Source organism: Taudactylus pleione, unplaced genomic scaffold, assembly GCF_031769625.1.
Source record: "Taudactylus pleione unplaced genomic scaffold, aTauple2 ptg000609l, whole genome shotgun sequence".
Classification (NCBI taxonomy): domain Eukaryota; kingdom Metazoa; phylum Chordata; class Amphibia; order Anura; family Myobatrachidae; genus Taudactylus; species Taudactylus pleione.
Genome location: NW_028285011.1, coordinates 9,576,708 through 9,599,886, shown reverse-complemented (window position 1 = coordinate 9,599,886; position 23,179 = coordinate 9,576,708). Strand labels below are relative to the sequence as shown.

General features: G+C 39.7%; 1 protein-coding gene across 5 annotated transcripts in view; it reads left to right on the top strand.

Annotated features, from left to right (window-relative positions):
* Positions 1 to 15,789: 15,789 nt before the first annotated feature.
* Positions 15,790 to 23,179, top strand: part of POU3F3 (POU class 3 homeobox 3) — a 220,709-nt gene continuing 213,319 nt past the window's right edge. For 2 of the 5 annotated variants that reach the window (XR_015871965.1, XR_015871964.1), the window contains exon 1: positions 15,790 to 18,905. Coding sequence is in view for 1 of the 5 variants with exons in the window: in XM_088454166.1 (XP_088310292.1) it covers positions 16,366 to 17,637; positions 17,967 to 18,017 (1,323 nt within the window). In the remaining 4 variants the exon portion in view is untranslated. Of the gene's footprint in view, positions 19,131 to 23,179 lie in introns of those variants that run through there. The other 3 variants (XR_015871967.1, XM_088454166.1, XR_015871966.1) reach the window with 3 other exon arrangements.

Genomic DNA, 23,179 nt, shown 5'->3' with positions numbered 1-23,179 from the left:
TGAATGTGGGAAACAAAGGACAGTTCAGAGACAAGGATGACACCAAGACAGCGAGCTTGTGGGGCGGGGTGGATTGTCGAGTTATCAACCGTGATCGAGAGATCAGGTTGGTAACTGTTATTGGCTGGTGGAAATATAATTAATTCTGTTTTAGAAACATTAAGTTTCAGATGGAGAGATGACATCCAAGATGAAATGGTAGAAAGACATTCAGTGACACGGACCACTACAGATGGTGATAAATCTGGAGAGGATAGGTAGATTTGAGTATCATCCGCATACAGATGGTACTGAAATCCAAAAGAGCGGATTAGTTCGCCAAGAGAGGTGGTATAGATTGAGAAAAGCAAAGGACTTTGCTCTGGTCATTAACTATACTAGTGAGCTGGAACATAAAAAACAGTGATGTCATTTGAGGGACAGTCAAACAAAACAAAATATAAGTAACTATAGTTATTTATGATTATTAATTATATTATGACTTGTAGATTTAGTTGCTCTTGAAGTGTACTTTAAGCAACTTTTCTAAAAACAAAATGGCTGATAACAGAGAAACAAAAGCTAGATTTTCTAAATATGGTTGCCAAATATTTTAAAGGAACATGCACTTATCTAGAACAAGCAAAGAGAACACATCAGCTCTATGTCCAGAATACAAATAACAAAATAATTAAAAGAACTATAAATAATTTAGAAAAACATAATTTAAAAATGAATCCAAAATTTATTTTAGAAAAATAAATAAATAATACTAAATAATTACATATAAATAAAATAAAGTACAGTAAAACAAAGAATGTATGCAAAAATTACAGCTTTCCATATGCAGAAAGAGTGCAGACAGAATTTGACTAGGCATCTGCAGAAAAAAGCTAGACAGATAATATCTGCACCATCCAGACGTTTATTACAGTTTAACTGTTTGTTGCAGGTTTTGTATTTGTTTGTTTCTAGTTTTATTATAAAAGTGCAAAATTCTATCCATAGGAAACTGATGACAAATATAGCATGCTAAGGTGGTTTAAACATCAATGACCGGCCCATTTCCATGGTTTTGCAGTGTGTTGATGTCCCCAGGAACTTTTTTTAATTTTCCTGAAACAAATGTTAATTGGTTTCTTTTGTAATAGAAAATATTTGTTTGTTTTTTCTATTTTATGTCCATTTATGTCCATTTGCAAGGACAAACCATAAAAAAAAATATCTCCATAATTTTACTTTAACATATTCAGATCATTTCAGGAAAATTTTCCTGGACTATATTCGTCTCGATGTCCTGAGTACAGAAATTCCAAATATGTAACCAAGGGGAGATATATCAAGTGTCCTAAAGAGTGGAGAAGAGCGGAGGATAAGTGGAGAAGTTGCCTATAGCAACAAACCAGCTTCTAGCTGGCATTTATCAAGTACATTCTATAAAATGATAGGCAGAAGCTGATTGGTTACTTTGGGAAACTTCTCCACTAGTCCACTTCTCTACTCTTTTGAAGACTTGATACATCTCCCCCTAAGTCCTTATGGAGTTGTAGAGACAAAATAAGTGATGTTTTGCCCTTATGGTTTATGGTGATGGACGGGGTGGACAGGGAGTTACTTTATTTTTCACTTTTTTTGTTATCTATTTTAACCAAACAAGACCACAAAATAATTATTTTGATGAAAATAAAATCACTTTCTGAAATAACAACTGATACTACATCTTCCTGACACTGCCTTTTGAAATCTTTGTTATTCAATATTTACATTTTACAAATCTAGCGGTCACTTCACTTGGGTTGGGTATGATATCCCGGCAGTCGGCATGCCGCTATTCAGAATACCGACAGTGGCATCCTGACAGCCAGGATCTTGACACCCACAGAACCTAATGGTGAGTACTTTTCTATCCCCTACCTAAACCTTACCCTAACCCACCCTCCTTGGTGCCTAAACCTAAGCCCCTCTTTCTAGTACCTAAACCTAACCACCCCCTCCCTGCACCCTAAACCTAACACCCCCTCCCCAGTGCCTAAACCTAACCTCCCCCCCTAGTGCCTAACCCTAACCTCCCCCTCCCCACACCCTAATCCTAACTGGCCCTCCCCGGTGCCTAAACCTAACCCTCCCCCTAGTGCCTAACCCTATCCCTGCTAGCTAACGCTACCCTCCCCCTCACCCCAATACTTACCTTTGGGATGCCGACGGTCTGGAAACTGGTGCCGGGATACCGACCTGTCGAGATTTTGGCGCCGGTAGTAAGACCGTTGGCATCCCGCATGCTGGGAAGCCGACTACATCCCCTTCACTCATTAGCAGATATTAACCCTGTAATTAAAGTGGCTCTCACACATATAAGTTTATTTACTCATTTCACCCTATTATAGAGCACCTTATTTGAATATATGTATATGTATGTATATATATATATATATACACAGTCAGGTGCATAAATATTGGGACATTGACAGAATTTTCATATTTTGGCCTCTATTCACCACCACAATGGCTTTGAAATGAAACAAACAAGGTGTGCTTTAACTGCAGATTTTCAGATTTCATTTGAGGGTAATTACATCCAAATCAGGTGAATGGTGTAGGAATTGCAACGGTTTCTGTATGTGCCTCCCACTTTTTAAGGGGCCAAAAGTAATGGGACTATCAACTCAAAAGCTATTTCATGGACAGGTGTGGGCTATTCCTTCGTTATTTCATTATCAATTAAGCAGGTAAAAGGTCTGGAGTTGAATCTAGATGTGACATTTGCATTTGGAATCAGTTGCTGTCGACTCTCAATATGAGATCCAAAGACCTGTCACTATAAGTGAAGCAAGACGTCATTAGGCTGAAAAATCAAAACAAACCCATCAGAGAGATAGCAAAAACATTAGGTGTGGCCAAATCAACTGTTTGGAACATTCTTAAAAAGAAAGAATGCACCGGAGAGCTCAGCAACACCAAAAGACCCGGAAGACCACGGAAAACAACTGTGGTGGATGACAGAAGAATCATTTCCCTGGTAAAGAAAAACCCCATCACAACAGTTGGCCAAATCAAGAACACTCTCCAGGAGGTAGGTGTATATGTGTCAAAGTCAACATCAAGAGAAGACTTCACAAGATTGAATATAGAGGGTTCACAACAAGATGTAAACCATTGGTGAGCCAAAAAAACAGGAAGACCAGATTAGAGTTTGCCAAACAACATCAAAAAAAGCCATTACAGTTCGGGAAAAACATTCTATGGACAGATGAGACAAAGATCAACTTGTACCAGAGTAATGGGAAGAGAAGAGTATGGAGAAGGAAGGAACTGCTCATGATCCAAAACATACCACCTCATCAGTGAAGCATGGTGGTGGTAGTGTCATGGCGTGGGCCTGTATGGCTGCCAATGGAACTGGTTGGACGGCGCTTCACAGTGCAGATGGACAATGACCTGAAGCATACTTCAAAAACAACCAAAGAGTTTTTTAAGGCTAAAAAGTGGAATGTTATGCAATGGCCAAGTCAATCCCCTGACCTGAATCCGATTGAGCAAGTATTTCACTTGATGAAGACAAAACTGAAGGGAAAATGCCCCAAGAACAAGCAGGAACTGAAGACATTTGCAGTAGAGGCCTGGCAGAGCATCACCAGGGATGAAACCCAGCGTCTGGTGATGTCTATGCGTTACAGACTTCAGGCTGTAATTGCCTGCAAAGGATTTACAACAAAGTATTAAAAAGTGAAAGTTAGATTTAGGATTGTTTAGTTTGTCCCATTACTTTTGGCCCCTTAAAAAGTGGGAGGCACATATAGAAACCGTTGTAATTCCTACACCGTTCACCTGATTTGGATGTAATTACTCTCAAATGAAATCTGAAAGTCTGCAGTTAAAGCACATCTTGTTGTTTCACTTCAAAGCCATTGTGGTGGTGAATAGAGGCCAAAATATGAAAATTCTGTCAATGTCCCAATATTTATGCACCTGACTGTATATATATATATATATATATATATATATATATATATTTTATATATATATATATATTTATATTTAGGTATATAATCTAATCTATCTTATAACCTCTAGACTTTGGTGGGCAGGCCCATATTTTTAGCCAAATATATGCTAACAACCTTTTATATGATATTCGATTGTAATATACTGTATATTTCAATTTTGAGCAGTAATGATTGCATAGTGCATCTGCATCCATTATTTCTATGTGTAATACTATAAATCTCAGCAAATTAGCACCTTTAATTACATTACGGCTTGCAGTCTAGATCCACTCCTCTTGTATATCTTATAACCTCTATCCATTGGTGATATCTGCAGGCACTATCATGGAGCAGATTCCAGGCTTAAGCTATCATCCTTACACCCTTTGACTTAAAATATGATAGAAATGAATACAATCCAAGTTATCTTCACTCATTGCCCAATAAAGGCCTCCCTGATAACAATATAACTTTAAAATAATGACAGTCCTTACACAACTGTTTCTGAATCAGAATCATATAGGGATTTCTGTTGTGTGGTAAGAACACAGAACTTCACTGTACTTTTCTTTACTGGTTATTTTTCAGTTACTTGATAGCAGTTTCTTTCCTCTTCTATGGTTGGGGTGGATGTATCATACGTTGCCAGAAAAATCTGGATGGTGGTTACTGGGAAACATGTTTACAGCTGACAGCCACCTGTTCAGCCAACTAAATTAAAATATATAAAAAAAACCACATATAATTGGTGGGGCTAGATACATACCTCCCAGTACTTGAATACAAGCCAGAGAACACAAGTGAGGTACCAAATCACAGGCAAGTGTTGGATTTCAGAGTTATTATAAAACTGTAGAAAACCAAAGGTCAAATCTGGAGATCCAAAACAAGGAAACACATGTAAGACACAGCAAGCTGAACGTAAGCATAGACAATGTGATTCTGCCATCATGGACTCTTTATAGGGAATGCACAATCTGGAGTATGTGATGATTGGTCACTTATAGTTGATGTTTAATTAGGTGTTCAAGTGATGAAAGTGGGAGCTAGCGAGACAGCAACATAAATTACAAATATGATATTGAACAGCTGGAGAGGTACTAGTCAGTTTTGGACAGCAATTATGAGCATGGTAAATATAGCCTGATAAAACAAGTTGTTTGACAAAGGTGGCAATATGCACAGAATAAACTACTTTCCACGCCCTGGCCTAGATTTCATTTATTTGTTACCTATTGCCAATCTTTCTGTCCCTCATTTTTCCCATCCGGGCAGACATCTATGGTCCCAACATCTACCATGACCTGCTAAAATAAAAGCATTATATCAGTAACTTGGAAAAATCATTGCTGCGCCTTCAGTTGGTACCCCAGATTTAGGCCTATATGGTCTTTCATTCATTCAGAGCTTGGCATTCATACTTAGTTGAATACCAGAAACCACTGCTAATTTCCACAAACTAACTTTTCTCCACTTTATACCTACTGTTATGTGGGCCGATTCTCTCTGCCAAAGAAAGCTACAACAGTAAGCCGGAAAAGGTAATAGACAAATATGCTTTGATCTGTTAAAGGCCACTCAGAATCAGTGTCAGACACAGGCACCATGCAGTGTGATATTTTTAGGGTTCTCAGTGCAGTGGCAAGAAGTAATGATTTACTAACACAGGTCTAACAAACCCGGCATGGAAACCAACAATCCTGCCAGATAATGAAAGGGAAATTGATTAGTTTAAAAAAAATTAGGAGGTATTATTCACTAAAAAGAACAATAAACTTACAATTCAATCTGCCTTGTGTGAGATATGTGTTATCATTTATATATGCAAAATAACCAGTATTATATAAAATGAAGATATTTTGAAACAAGTCTTTGACTGGGGGAGGGGTAGGGGTGCTTTCTGATCTGGATAAAACGTACTGTATGAAATACGTGATGTACTTGCAGGGAGCAGAAATGTTTCCATATACACTGTATGTGTGAATGTTAAAGAAGCCTCTGTAACCGACTTTACTTCATCATATACTTAGTGGTATAGTAAGGCACAAAAGGTGACCCTCTTTACCACTGTATTTATTTGGCTCAAATATTTTTGGAACATGTCTTTCTATGTAGTATGTATGTATGTATGAATGTGTGTATGTAGTATAGTATGTATTTAGTGGTAAAATGGAATTAGATATATATATTAATTACAATCTTAGAATATTTAAAAAAGAATTCCACACATATTGATATTGTATACATCCATTCATAATACAATTTGCAAATTGTTATCATAGTAAACTATCTACTTGAGAGTTGGCAGTTTCATTTAGCATATCAGTTCAGTTTGAAAATATAGTAATCTGGTCTCAAATCCCTGCTTGCCCCTACTCACTATAATAGAACTTGGCAGGCAGCCACCAATACTGTTCTTTCTATAACAGTGTCACAGTACTTTGCATTACTGGTGCAGAGAGACTAGTAAAGTTATATTTTTGAGGAGTTTTGATTTTGGGGAAGCAGATTATTATTATTATTATTATTATTATTATTATTATTATTATTATTATTATTATTATTATTATTATAAAACTATATTTTATTTATATGGTGCCACAAGGCAGTGCCGTTAACTTTTTTTTTATTAAATCTTAATAGCAATAGTGAATAAATATCTTCTAATACATCACAATATAAGAGTCTCAGAAACGCTGTCATTAATGTTTATACTAGACTGATGCAGGTTTTGGAATACAGTTTATAGAAATTGACAATAGTTGGGTGCTTATTTACCATAGGAGTCTATACCATGTGCTGCCAGTAAGATATGTTCCATTACTACAGTATACAATGCAGCCGTGGGATACTTACAGTGCTCCTCTTACACCACAGAAATTGCACTTCTAGATTGTGTTCGTTTGGCACTGTTTTTTGTATGTTTTATAGCAAGCCATTATGTATTCTGCATGCACTCCAACCAAGAGTTTTCTCCAAATCTGTGTCAGTGGATTCCCAAGTAGTGATGTGTCAGACTGAGAAAGTAACTTCAGTGCCAGATTCTTTTATCCCTTACTTATTGTGTGCCTTCCAGCATTAAACTGCTAAGCTCCGGTACATTTCCAAGACTCCACAGCTTCCTCTAATTAGAGAAAATAGAAGGTAAAGAATCCTGGCCTCACATGTGAGATGTGCTCAGCCCACATCCAGTGCCCCCTAACCCACCCTGATACCGTGGAATGGGGACGTGCTTTGCTTTGCGTTAATTTCATTTACAGGAGTGGTGATCTGAAATTGATACCTTAGAAACATAATATAATGTATGTAACACTTTCTATGTGACTTCTTATAGATCAGCAGTACAAAAATGCCATGTACATAATTTTTTAAGATTTTTTTTTTTTGTATTTAGTTTACTTTTGCCTATGTGTAGCCAACACCATCTATTCATTTTAAACCCGGTTCTATAAATGATCTACTCTGTATTGTATTCTGTATTCCTAGTAGAGAATATGTTTTTTTTTTCTAATCTATTGTAAGTAAACATAGTTACTGTTACCAAACGGTGGAAGAGGGAATTAGCACAGTTTTAAATGTGTGTGAGGGTTTAGTGGGCGCTACAGATTACTTTTGGCGAACCAATTTTATCAGGATTTATGGTCATTTGTGCTGCTCCTCCCCAGGGAAATGATGCTTTGATGAATGCAATCCCAGGCTGGGGTCTGCCACATGCCCCTCTCCCCGGGAAGACAAAGAGCAGTCACTGCTCACCCTGCACCCACATTCTGCACGGATGAGGGAGCCCATTTGCAGTGTATTATATAGATAAAGCACGCTGCAGCGCTATACTGTACTGATTGCTTTCCACTTCCATGTACTGCACTGAGTGCATCAGCCCCATCACTGTACCACCCAGCTGAGCAGTGCAATAGCAGCCATTTCCCAGGAGCACTGTTGTCTTTCTTTATATAACAACAGATTGCACCAAACTGTAAACACTGACATATTCCACAAATACAATATACACCTATTTAACATCAAAATGATGGTCATGCTTCCTATCCGGCAATGCATTATTATGATATGTGAGTATGGAGTATGGGTTATCCATCCCCCCTGCCCTCTCCTGCCAGCATGCACACACACAGTCCCCTGCTAGCCATTGAGATATAAAATCAGCCATGGGAAGCTGTAGACTCTTTATTTGAGATCTCTTTGTTCCTCTTGGCAGGCCAGGTCGCTGGATGCTCTTCTCATCCAGCAGCAGAATACACAGTGCAAAGACCTGACTATTAGGCTCACTCGCCCACTCTGAGCTTTTCAATGGTAAATAAGCCCTCTACACACAAACACATCCATGAAGTTACTAAGATGTCCCAAGAATAGGGAATAGACTGGGTGTAAGGGTCATGACATGTGGAAAATAAATCATTTCTGTGGGAACTAGCCTAAAATGCCTGATCAAGTAATTTATCCCGCCTGTTGTCGCCTGTTCATACACTACGGTGTTGTTGTTATTATTGCATGCTCTATTTATTATTTATTTATTTATTTATTTATTTATTAGTTATGTAATTCTTTATTGCAAATCCCTTTAATATTTGTCTCTGAATGATCAGCAGAGTGTGAGTACTTATGTGGAATGTCCCTTAGCTCACGTTAAGTTACATCCATGTAACAGTCTACAGTACATGGATGTTTTTAAGCAAGATAGACTGTAGCATGATTCTTTAAGACATGTAACTGATAAAAGTTCAGGAAATACAGACCCTGTATCATGGCTGCGGTTGGAGTTACTCTGTAGCCAGCAAATTCATTATAATATGTAGTGTAGCGAGAAAGGCGTTAGAAGCAATGTATTCACTCCTCCAGGGAGAAAGTCTATTAATCGTGTGTGGAGAGGCTAGGCTCCAATCAATCATACTGTGACTGGCTTTCCTGGGTGTCTCTTACCATGGTCAAGTCCATAAGCAGAAAATACATACGTGTAAATTCGGATTGTCCTATACAGCCTTATACAGATGGTGTAAGCTATATCAACGACTGGAAATACTCAAATTTAGAAAAAAAAAAACGCCCAAGAATAATCATGTATTATTATTCTACCTTTAAGGGAATATTGATCTAATTATATTACAAAACGCATTCTATGTTTGCAAAGCTCAGTAATTGTTTTACTATATTGCTCTTTGTGTGCAATAAAACCTGTATTCAATTAAAAAATACCAAATTTATCCCCAGATTGACCTACTGCATTTCACAAAACTTGATGATCAATCGCCACAATAAACTGATTAGCGAAGAAAAAATAAATATGATAATAATACCACTAATAATAGTAATAATAATAATAATAATAATAATAATAATAATAATAATAATAATAATAATGTACAGAGGAGAGATCACGAGGTGCCACAATGTTGTTCTCACTACATACTCTGCAATGAGGCACCACTGCTTAATGCTTTATCACCCACTAACACACTGTAATGAGGCACCAGGGCTTGTTATAACATCACCCATTAAGGACTATGCAGTGCACTGATGCACCACTGTTTAATGCTATATAACTCCTTCTAAACACAATGTATTGAGGTACTTCTATGCTTAGTATATCATCCCCCATTCCTCACTAAACAGATCTGATGTGCCACCGTCAAAATTGGACTGCTAAATGTGGCAGGGAATCAGCCCCACACACACTCACCCCACACCCCTGTCCTCCTGGGAGATACTTTGTTACAAATGACGGGTCAGCACTACAAGATTTTACACTGCTTCCTTTCCAACTATACATAATAAGCCCGAAATACTGTAGCTCGGTAACTGCACATAGCACCTATGTAATTGCTACTTTTTATACCAATGAACATTGAGAACTAACCAATAGAAGATTGCATTACACGTCTTCAGATGAGGAACTAGTGGTAACGTGTATCCTGCAGGTAACCCATCCTTACCTATCTAGCTACGTATCCTGGTGCTGAGGCAGGGACCACCTCTTTTTGCCTTGAGCTAAAAGATGACAGCCTTCTACTTACCACCAATTGTCACCTTATAGGTCACCTGCTTTTCTCTTAAAAACGTGTCAAATTCCTTAGATATTGCCGTTTTCTCCTTATTTATACTGGAGACATACTGAAGCAATAGGAACCCTATTTACTAATTGTTACAGCTTCAGATCAACTAAAGATAATGAATTTCACTAGCTCTCACCAAACCATACACAACCTATGTCACTCAACAGAAACATATTTTATCTCAAGATATTACCCACTAATGACAGTTATCTGAAATACTACTCACTAACGACACTGAACTGAGAGAGCACCTTTTCTTCCCTTATCGCCCACTAGATACACTGAAGTGAGGCTTCATCGCTTCTTACCAGACCAGCAATTAACAAATAAAACTGCAACATTTATTGATTTATTGTGCCAGCTATAGTAGGTCATTGAATAGTGTGTGTGGGGGGGCGGGGGGAGAGAGTTTTGCAATAAACTGTAAGTAAGTGTTCTGTGGAAGTTGCAAGTAGATGCCACTATTTGTTAAATATGTTGTGATCACCGGCTGCAGTTTATAAGAATAATTTATTTGGGAATTCTAGCACTGAAGAGACGAGAAAAGCAATGGTTCGCTTGGCTGCATGAATTATGACTATTTGCGTCATTAATACACTGATCATATGACTGGGGGAAGCCGGTTACAGACACCACACTGCGCTCTCATTTTCCTCATCTGTCTTGGTGCAAACTAATAGGATATAACACATAACTTTTTTCGAATGTAAAGGGAATTAAATTTTAATGTAAAATACTGAAAATTCAAGCAGTACAAGAGTTGTGAAGCGTTATTTCAGCAGGATTTGTTTTCCGACGAATGGGTTAATTGTACTTCTTGACAAAGTATTACTGTTAATTAACATAATATTGTGTATCTGCAATACCTATACAATACAAACACTTCTGATATACACGAGATTAGTCTAAGTTAAAAATAATAATAATAATAATAATAATAATAATAAATTGTACATAATATAAACAAATAGTTAATTATAACAGTAGACTGCGTTAATATGTTAATTGGAAAGTTTATGCATATTGATATAGTGTAGACAATTCAATAGAATAAAAAATCTTATTAATCAAGTTTCTGCAAACATGCTAGCTTGTTATTTCAATAAATGTGAGCATAATAATCCAAAGGACCACTGTAAACCTATGCATGTAATATGTCAGGAAATTACTTAGATGACATGTCACGAGGTGATGTAACATTTCTGAGAGAGGGGGTTGTTAATATGGTGGATAAAAAGTCAGTTTTTCTACTTTTTACAACTTTTACCCACTCAAGTAAAAGAGAACCTGAATTAGCCAATTGACATAATTTACACAAAAAAATTTATTTTATTCGATATAATATAGGATGGTCAATTTGCATATGTAATAATATTTGTGGGATTTCGGAGCTCTATACACGAATTGTGTTTGTTGCAAATAGTTTTCACAATAAAGTATTACAATAATAACACCACAGTTTAAACTGTTTAAAACAAAAGAAATGTTTTTTTTTTTTTTCCGAACGGAGATTAAACATTTTACTAAACATTTTCAGATTGGATATATTAAAGAGCATGTCTAAAAAATATTACTTTCTCAATTAATAACCAGTTCCATTATCCCGAATATCAACTTGTTTATTTTCTATTGTGAATAGTATCTTATTTTTATTATCAACTAGAATTAAGACTTTTATTCCAAGAGCGTGGTTCCAATGTCACTTATATTATATAGCACAAATGTAGAGACATCATGCTGTTTCTTGTAAAAATACATTCCCGATATATCCGATCATGCAACAAAATAAATCTCACAGGGTTTTAGATTGGCAGCAAATAATAGTAAATATATTTAGAATTTAGAAACCAGGGCTTTTAAGATAATGGAGAAGATATTTTTCAAACCAAAAAATATTATTTACTAATTTATACTAATCGATATGAAGGGGTTAATTGTCGCCAAATACAGAAAAAATAATACAGCTTCTCCCAGCAATTTAACAATTGAAGTGAATAAATAAGTTTTCTGCCTGTGCACTCAGCAGCTGCGCCCCCTGCCGGACAGTATATATAACCAGTACTTAAAAAGCACTTAAAAAGTTTATTTTGCTCAGCAAGCCGTATCATATAAAATTAAAGACAACCAATAAAATTACCTGGTGCGTTTTAAATGTAAGAAATCTAACAAAAATTAAGCTGGTTCCAACAAGTTAAAAAGATCTGCAGTGTGCTCACAGTTGCTGGTTCAAAGCTGAGCTCTTTTATCTAAAGCCCAGTGCACAAACATATAGCTTAATGTGGCTAGTGTTCTTCCTTTTCTTTTCCTCTCTATGGCAACCTGAACGCTCCGCTCAGAAATGTTCCCTGTCAGGCAAACAAATGATGATCAGGGAGCTGCTGTATCTGGCATCTGTTGCAATGGGGCACACGGAGTTAATCTCTCCAATAGATCCTCTGAGTGTGCGTTCAACGGGTGCAGGAGAATGAGGGATTAAAATGTCCCCAATATCCCTGCATTTTTTCATTTTTTTAAATATTAACCAGGAGTCCTTTAAAAGAAGCTTGATGGAAATATATATATATATACATATATATATATATATATATATATATATATATATATAAAAAAACTAAAGTCAACAGGTTCGCTGACCATTGACACAAATTGAGTAGGAATAAAGAGCACAAGAATAAAGATAATGGATCATCATAACTGACGGATCTGGCTAAACGGCCTGCTCTAGCTACCTATAGTTATATGCCCCCCTGACACACACAAGAAATGATCTGATGAGTGGAAAGGCCTTGCCAGTATAGACAGCGAACATGTAACGTTCTTTCTATAACCCCTACCCTCTGGACTTTTTTTCCTCTAGATTTTGACGTTTCCTGAGACCCCCTCAATAGTAGGAGATGAATCCCAGTCCTGTATCACCTTACTACTGTAGATAGTATACTAATTTCCACCCAGAGCATTTTGCAATGTCACTGTAAACATTCTTTCACAATCGTTTTGTTAGACGACAACCGTGCCCTCCCTACACACACACACGAGGGGTCCCAGAAGCCATAATTCCCCAATACCAGAGTCAAGCTTACACATCCCTCTGTTTCCCAATAAATCCACAGTATGGAGGCTACACTTCAGATCTCTTACTTAATAACTAATTCTCTCACCCACCGAGAAGACGGGAGTGAATGACTCTTAAATCATATCAGTGAAAACACAGCCCTTGAATAGTGAGTATCCTTTATAAAGAATTCAAAATCTATATGTATGCGATTTATTTTCAGGAAAAAAATACTGTATCACTACAACAAAGCACTGGAAATCCTATGGGTTTTTTCCCCCTAAGACACACAGAGAGAAATTAAATGATACTTACCAACCAAATCCCCATGGGCAAGTAAAGAATCAATAAATCAAAATATATATTTTTGTTGTGTAATGGGTGACACTGGGAAAGGAAGGCATTACTGGGAACGCCGCCGAAGCGAGCCTGCTCAGGTCCCCCTTTGCACTGACTCCTCTAAGACAAGCTCTCCACTAGTCTATTATTTTCACCAAAATATATGAAAATTTATGCAAATGAAAATCAGCACTAACTGTTCTCCCCTTGTTATACTTTAGGTTGTTTTTTTTTTTTTCTCCAGACAAAACAATCGAATTGTATAAAGGAGGGGGGTGGGTAAGAGAGGAGGGATTCTAAAAGAAAAAAAAACTTCTTCCCCAAACAAGTGTATATTTGTGGCTGCAGGATGCATCCTTATATTTCCCTGTGTTATGTGTACATCTCTCCCCTCCTGATTATCTTGGAGGTGGAAAGTAGATCTGTTTGCTAAGGAGCTATCACGTTGCATCGGGCCACCTGAGACGCCTTTTGAAAGCTTGTACTGTGAAATTCATAGCAGTAATTTAGACAAAATCCTCACTGTATATTAATGAAAGCCGGCCCCATGGCACGGTTCCTATCCTCCCCATTCAGTGTAAACAAAACCACGAGACTCGCTCGCTTTTTTGAGCCGGATCCAAGCAAAATCGGCTGGAAAGGAAAACATGGGGCTCTGGCAGCGACTGTGTAACCGCCTGCACCTGGAGATCGCAGCTCTATTCAATGCGATCTGTGTTACATCTCCTCTGCTGGAGCCCTGGCAGGACACGGGGGGAACAAAAACTCGTTGTGTGCAGATTTCATGTGAAAAATGCGCTCTACATGTGCTGGAACTTTCAGAAGGGTCTTATTTACTTATTATTATTATTATTATTATTATTATTATTATTATTTTATTATGTGTTTTGGTTCTTGTTTGTTTTATGTTTGTTTTTACTATTATGGACAGAGCTGGAGCAGCTACTATGTGCAGCATTGTGTGTGTGCCCACCGCAGTCATGCTCAGCTCACCCTGTAGAGTAGCTGACGGGATGGTGATGGAAAGTCAGCTCAGCCACACACATACACATACGAGGGACACAGCACAGCTAAGGAGGGGGAAGAGGAGGGGGCATGAAGATGCTGCAAGGATAATTATGGCATATTGTAAAACATAAAGCAAATACATGCACTATCAGTGACATATACTAATGCACAGCACAGTGACTTTTATACTGAAGCACAGCAGTAGGCAGCAAGTAATATATATATATATATATATATATATATATATATATATATGTATATATATACATACTAGTGTGTGTACTGTTGAGTGCCTGTGGATGTTACCATTCTATGTAGAGTTGCAGACCCTAATGCCCTGCATACATTGTGTACCCTTGTAGGATGCTCTTTCAGGGAAAGTTTGGATGTGTCCGAGCACAGCAGTCTGGGATCAGGTCCCTGAGGAGAGCTCAGTTCCCCTTGTTTTGGTTGCCACTCTCCCTTTCTGTCCCTTGGACCAGTGAGGTTGCCTGTGCTATGTTTCCGCTTGGTTGCATCCACCTCTCCCCCTCCTTTTAACTCTTTCGGGTCTTCTGGAAGGATTTAAATAGAAAGCTGCCTAATATAACAGATAACTAAATAAATATATACTGGGAATTGGAGGATGTTACCAATGTGAAATTGCATGTTAGACCTCATCAGTGTCTGAGCTGTCACTTTCAGTGCTTTGTCTTTGGTATTGTAATGGTCTAAGTTTGGATCAATACACAATTGTTTCCCTGACACAGGGAGCCTCTCTCCATATAATATTACCAATATATATATATATATATATATATATATATCTTATATACTTAGTGAAACACCTTTGTTGCTGTACATATGCTCTGATGTATGTGAGTATATATAATGATGGCACAATGTATAATTAGATACATGTTTTTATGGGTTACCTGGTGTCACTGTATCACAGCAGGGTTAACCGTTCAACGTCAAATATACATTGTAACCATTTATAATAGGAACATACAGGTGGTACTATGTATATAAGTATTTAATGTACAAAGAACACAAGGGTGTAATTAGTGTAACATGTATTTGTTACCCTGTGATAACATATCCCATTCTCCTTGGCTTACAGCTGGAAGTGATTGGGTGTTATTGGCTGATGGGGGACACACCAGTGTATATATGTGTGCTGAGGGGTCCAGATTCCCAGCTTTACCTAAATTAAAAGCCATCCAATCGGAACAGCCGGAAGGAAGGGGGGGCGCGTCCTGAGCCAGTCAGTGCCGAGGTGTCAGTCAGCCAGTGTGCAGCCAATCAGCGGGGGCCCTGCGCTCGGCTTCCTCGTATTTGGGATAGTGGGGTGGTGTGCGCGCTGCGTGCAGGGGAGACATACTCCAGTCCCCGCTCAGTGAGGGAGGGACACACGCAGCTGTCAGAGGGAGACAGAGGGGGACACTGCATCCCTGCCCGGCCAACTTCCACTGGAGTTCCCTGGACACAGCTGAGCCATGCCCAGGCACTAAGCGGCCCCGGGGGGTAAGAGGATGTACCAGGCACCGGGGCACCGGCTCTCTCCCAGAGGGGACCCGCGCTTCTAGCAGAGTAACTTTTGAGTGATGCCTCAGCCTGGGAAGTTTGGGACCTACAGAGCGAACTTGTGAGCAATCAGCCCGCACCCTGCCACTTACATGCCCGGGAGAGAGGGCGCCCACATGTGACTGCTGCCTGGGGACTACCACTGTGCTGCCGGATCCGGGGACACGGGGGCTGGGGGCTGGTTCTCTGTCAGTAGCAGCCGCTAACAGGTGAGCTGAGTGCTGCGGGGTGGAGGGTGGAAGCCCTCAGCTGGAGACACTGGGCTTATCCTCCAAGGACGAAAGTGCATCTCAAGGGGGAGCCGTACACAGGCTGCGGGGGAGGAGAAGAGGAACCCCCAAACCTGTGGATAGCAGCGGGCAGGGGGGAAGCGATGGCCACGGCTGCTTCTAACCCCTACCTCCCCAGCAGCAGCATCCTCTCCCCGGGCTCCATAGTGCACTCCGACTCCGGGGGAGGAGGGGGGATGCAGCCTGGCAGCGCCGCAGTCACCTCGGTGTCAGGCGGCTACCGGGGGGACCCCACGGTGAAGATGGTGCAGAGCGACTTCATGCAGGGGGCTATGGCTGCCAGCAACGGGGGGCACATGCTGAGCCACGCACACCAGTGGGTCACGGCGCTCCCACACGCGGCGGCGGCGGCAGCAGCAGCGGCGGTGGAGGCAGGCTCTCCTTGGTCCAGCAGCCCAGTAGGGATGAGCGGCAGCCCGCAGCACCCACAGCAGCAGCAGGACGTGAAGGGGGGAGCTGGGAGGGACGAGCTGCATCCGGGGGCCGCCCTGCACCACCGACCGCCTCACCTCGGACCTCACCAAGGACACCCAGGTGGCTGGGGCGCTGCAGCCGCTTCCCACATCCAGTCAATGACGGGAGGCTCCCAGCAGCAGCAACAGCAACAGCAGCAGCAACAACAGCAACAGGCTCTGCTCTATTCCCAGTCCGGGGCTTTCACTGTGAACGGTATGCTGAGCCCTCCCCCGGGGAGCCAGAGCCTGGTGCACCCGGGCCTTGTCAGGGGAGACACGCCGGAGCTCGGGGACCACCCCGTGCACCATCACCACCACCACCACCAGCAGCAGCACCAGCAACACCACCAACAGCAGCAGCAGCACCACGGGGGAAACAGCCACGACCCCCACTCAGATGAGGACACCCCAACCTCAGATGATCTGGAGCAATTTGCCAAACAATTCAAGCAGCGCAGGATAAAGCTGGGCTTCACCCAGGCGGACGTGGGCCTGGCCCTGGGCACCCTCTATGGCAACGTCTTCTCCCAGACCACCATCTGCAGGTTCGAGGCGCTGCAGCTCAGCTTCAAGAACATGTGCAAGCTGAAGCCCCTGCTCAACAAATGGCTGGAAGAGGCCGACTCCTCCACTGGTAGTCCGACCAGCATCGACAAGATCGCCGCCCAGGGCAGGAAGAGGAAGAAGAGGACCTCCATAGAGGTCAGTGTGAAAGGGGCACTGGAGAGCCACTTCCTGAAGTGCCCCAAACCCTCGGCGCAGGAGATCACCAACCTGGCGGACAGCCTGCAGCTGGAGAAGGAGGTGGTCAGGGTCTGGTTCTGCAACCGAAGGCAGAAGGAGAAGAGGATGACCCCGCCAGGAATCCAACAACAGACGCCAGATGATGTCTACTCCCAGGTGGGCACCGTGGGGGCTGACACACCGCCCCCTCACCATGGGATGCAGACTAGTGTGCAATGACTGGAGTGGGCACCCAGCAGCTGCCTGAGCAGTGAGGCCACGGGAGAAATCCATCACACACATCCACACTCGCCCAGACTGCTCTTTTTTTATAAATAGACACATATATATACAGACAGACAAGGATAAACACTCATTGATACAGGGCAATTCGAGCAATTACATTGATATTGTGGCATCTGGGTGGACCAGCCAAGTGCACCAAAACTGCAGATATTTCTTTTTAATATATATTATATTTTTAATATTGTTTTTATTTGCCTTAGGACTCCTATCCAGATTCAGAAATGAGAAACTCCTATGCCACCTTACTATAGATCACTATCCAACTAGGATCCAGTCGGGTTTGCCCACATCACCACCACAACAAATAATAACATCGGCTGACTGAAGTGTTTATTTTGTTTTTGTTTTTTTGTGTTGTTTTTTTTAACCCAAGAAAAGATATATGTCCTCTACCCCTTGAAAAGGGGAAAAAAAATAACGATTTGGTTGCTGCCTGGAACTTGCTGTATCCATTAGCCTTTTATCCATGGCTAGTAGTCATAGTATTGCCAGTGCAAGAAGATATATTCAGGAACAGAATGTGCTCATGCCCAGCCAGCCAGCCAGCCAAGCAATGAAATATGCACATAGCACTACAAGAGACTTTACAGAAGCAAATAAATACCCTGGAATACATTTATCCTGAGCAAATAAGCAGGGCACAAACAAACATAGGATAGACGGTCAGCTTCCTGAACTTTATGCTCCAGTTCCTACCAGCCACAAGTGTACAGAGGGGAATCATTTGAAGATGTCAAAAGCAAATCCTATTTTTCTCGTGGCTCTTTCTAAAAAAAATTTGAACCCCAACGTTTTGACCCTTGAGATTTTTTTTAAGTGAATCACAAAAAAACTCTAAAAGAAAAAAAAAAGAAGGATTTAATAAGTATATTAAAAGAAGATTTTGATCCTCTGTATCTGCACTTACCCTAAACTACATCTCTAAAAATCCGTTGCCAACCGTGAGGATTAGATCACTCGATACTGCAATTTCCAAGCAGTGTTTTTGGTAGGTTTTAAAAAAAAAAGAGACTTAAAGAAAAGACAGCGCTAAAAAAAAATATTAGATCAATGGCTGATCTAAAAAAATTGCTTTATATTTTCATCAAATGACTTCTTTTAATATTTTATTCAGAATACCTATGAACTGCTGCAGAACGGTAATTTATTTTTCCCCAAAATCTTGTATTATGTGTTGTTTTTTTATTTCTATTTTTTATTTTTTTTGTTGTTTGTTTTTTTTCAGACGAGCACAAATCATAATTGAAAAAGAAATATGGACAGGTTTTAATGGTCTCTTTTGATGTGATCATTTGATTGTAATTTAATTTTAGTAGTGGTTCCGTAAGAGATGATTGAGAAAATAAATTTGTTAGAATGATAAAGATCTGTGTGTGATGCATATACAACAAACTTGATGTGGCAAAATGATTACAAAGAGGGCAGGTCCTTAAAATGTTATTTTTATTTTATTTTTTCAAAATATTGACAATATGTATGAGATTTAACCATCATTAACCATCATTTAAGTTGTATTGAAGTCACTGCCAGTCTGTAGTCTCCCGTACATTCATCATAGTGTCGATGCCCTTTTGATTATAAATTGAGATTCAATGGTATATATAAATGAAATATGCCTAAGGACTGTTTACCGATACTTTGTGATTTTCTTACATATGGTTACCATAGCATTTCTCACCAAACACCCATTTCAGCAAGGCAGGTTTGTGTGTTACTGTAAACGTTATGTTAAATTAATCAACAAGCAACACTCAGGTCTGTATATTATTTTAATTACTCTTTCCACGCTGCCGCATAAATAATGTCTATGTAGTGGGGAGAGTGTCATTCAAATTGGATTATATTGTAGTTTAACATTTATTTTCCAGGGATTGTGCCTAAGCAATACCCCTTTTCCGTTTATGTGTAGTGGATTATTTTCCGGCGCCTAGAATAAACCAATTGCACTGCTCTCTTATATTTATCTATGACATTACATCATTTGCATCTGACCCATCTTGAAATAACTGTTTTGTTAGATCTGCGGCACCTAGGCCTCCTGATTCTCTGTGTAGTTTGTTGCCTATATATACTGTATGCGTGCTGGTTTTTTTGCCATGATACATTATTGCATTAAACAGTGTTTTGCTTCGTGCAGTGAAGCCACATACAGCCTCCTCTCACAGGCCTCATGTCATTGGTAGCAGCCGCATACAGACAGATCTCATTGTTCTGAGAAGCTTTATTTTTATCTCTCAGGGTGACGGTAAAATCCCAATTTCTAAACTCCATGGGGATCTTCATACAAAGAAATGGACAAGACTATGATAATAATACAAGTGTAGTGCATTAGTGCAGTAGTGCTTCATGTTTGTGTGTGCTGGCAGTTAAGGAAAAGTGTATATTTTTATTTTCGTTTTATTTTGTATTATTATTTTTATTTCTTATTTTGACTAGGGTTATAACCCCGGTGTGTGTGTCCCAGCTGCCAGACTGTTAGGATGTGCTCCTTATTCACACGTGGGCTCCAATCCTATTTTTCACACATGAACAGTGGAGGTTTTATTGAGACAGGGAGTCGCTTTATTTGAATGACTTTGGGAGCGTTTAAGTCACTGGATCCAGATAGCCACCGTGGCTGCCTTTTTTTGGCCTCACATTGTTGTGTGCTGAAGGATTTGTGAATCACACCAGCATGCCTGTGCTGTGACTGTAATGTGGTGCTTCCAGCAGAATCACTCAGGAGGTTATTCTGCTCTTTTGCCAATGATCTCTGCAATAAGGTCACACTATCCTTTGTATTGGTTTTTGCATAGTGAAAAGGCTATGGAGCTGGAAATACAAACATATGATGGATATAGTGGTATGTGTCGTTTTCTGTAGTTGCTCCCATCATGGTTCTGTATTAGACAATAGAGTCCTTCTTCTGTTGATGTTATGTTGGCTCTGCCAGTATAGCAGTCAGGTGCCTGGCAGCGTAGCGTAGGGCCAGGGAGTCCCATTTCTTCCTTCCCATTTCTATGCATAGCCCATGTGTTCTGCTTATATTTGAAAGAGACCTTTTTTTCTGTGTGATGGATGTAAGTGAAGATCAGCGGGCTAGGTGGTATATCTCCCCATGATGTGCTGTAATAAGTCTCTCTCCTCCAACCCCCTCCCCCAGCTCCACACTATATATGTCTGATAATGAATGATTTGTAATGACAACTGTAGAGATTCCTCTACCAAATTATTGTCTACAGTTTTACCAACAACTGTAACTTGATTTCATATTACTTTTTTTTTTTTTACATTTGTTTTGTTCCCTTAAATTATATATTTGTAACCTATTTATCTTGTTAAAACATTTTGGTTGTATTTATCCGTTTATTTTCATAATAAAATAGCCCTTTCGAGGTAAATGAAATGAACCACCGGGCACGTTTGTTGTTCTTTGACGCAGGCAGGGCCTGGCAGAGAGGAGATGATGTGATGCTTGCTACACAGTATATATTACTATTTATCACCGCACGTGCTTAGTTTCCAATGGGATCCGGGGCTAATCAGCTATGTTTTCATAAGGACACCACGTCCCATGGTCTATAAGACTTATTAAAGAATATATAAACCGGTTAGCACCCATGTTACACTAACATTCGTGAATTGCACATGTAAACATGCGTGTATGGGAGAGAATCAATAGTGGAGTAAGTAGATGGATATAGATATAAGCAATGGCTTGTGAACACTTTGGAGTTAGGGAGTGAAATGCAGCAGTACGTTGATAGATTAAGGTATTCATCTTGCTATAAGTGATGGGCACTACGGGCTGCCATAGACCCAGACTATAAGGATAGATGAGCTGTGTGCTGTGTATGTGTGTCTATCCATCCTGATCGTCTATGTGGAGTGTGAGGAGGGGGTCAGTGTGGTGACGCTGTGACTGGCAGCTCCAGAGGAGGCTTTGACCTTGACATTAGAAGGGAAATCATTTTGCTCTGCTGTATAACCCTTACACGCAGGGGCGACACCTCTCATAGGGGGGTGCAGAGAGCCCAGGGAATATATCTTACCACCTTTTACCATTATTTATTTCACACATGCTTATAGCAAACTGAGATTCCCATATGTTTGGTTAAAGTGATATTTCACCTTAAAATTAATCTTCTTTACATCCACTGTTACACTACAATTATATACCAGATGGTAAGCGCAAACACATCTGGAAAATCGCCATACTAGTTACGTGCCACTGTGACTACATACTGAGGAGTACTTTGCATGGTGTGGTCGGTGGGTGAGGATAAAAAAAATAGAGATTTTTAGAAATGTTCATAAAATTTATATTAACCATGATATTAACCATGATGGCTTTATGGTATGCATCATTTTACATTATAGGTAGTGCAGTATAGTCACCTTTATTCAAATGGAATAATGAATATAAAACAGAATAAGCATAGTCCAAATCATACAATGTAAGTGTATATTTTCCCAAGACTGCTACAATTTCCCAATAGGTCTATATACGAATCGCAATTAATACGAGTACATGTAATAAATACAATGCTAGTCAATCTTGAACCAATAAAAACTGGAGAAAGATATGTGTGTAATTTACAGTTACATTTATTCCAGAAGCTGTGGCGTAAAATAAGTCTATATGCATTCCCGATAATCATCTTCATGTAGCAAATATAATGGCATATATAATATATGTATGATGACAAATTCGTGTGTGTGTGTACATGAGAGTCCTAGGAGCTGGTTGGTTAGTTCGAAGCATCAATAAGTAAACACATCTTTATTACTCCCTTGTGGCTATTTTCTGCTGCTCTGTACCTGCAGCGGTTTGTGCTTTTATTTATTTCACATGTTTCTTTCTGAATGTGTGTGGGCTTTGTACACCTGTACATGTTATTGCATATCTGCTGTGCTATACTGCCAGGAAGATTTATTTTATGATTGGCGGACAGAGGATTACTGGCTTCGTATGTACAATTGATATATTAATTGACGGGCAGAGGTTTACTGGCTCCATAAGTACAATATTTATATCTACCAATCCTAAGTCATCTACCACAACACAGTGCATTAACCCCCTGCGGAATGTGTGTGTATGTATGTATGTATGTATGTGTATATATATATATATATATATATATATATATATACAGACACACAGAGATAAACACACATATATACAGTAAATATCGCTTGCACACACTCATACACCTCTCTAGTGTCATCTTGCCGACATGTTGTCTTGGCCTTTAAATAGTTTAGCTATTGATTCATGCTCAGAACTGTGTAGAAAGTAACATATTGTTATTAAAAATGGCTTTCACATTCTCTATTTGGTATATATGGTTTAAGATTGTCGCAGTTGTACAACTGTGGAGTCTTGCTCCAGCAGACAGAAAGTATTAACATGTTTTAATCAATATTTGACCTT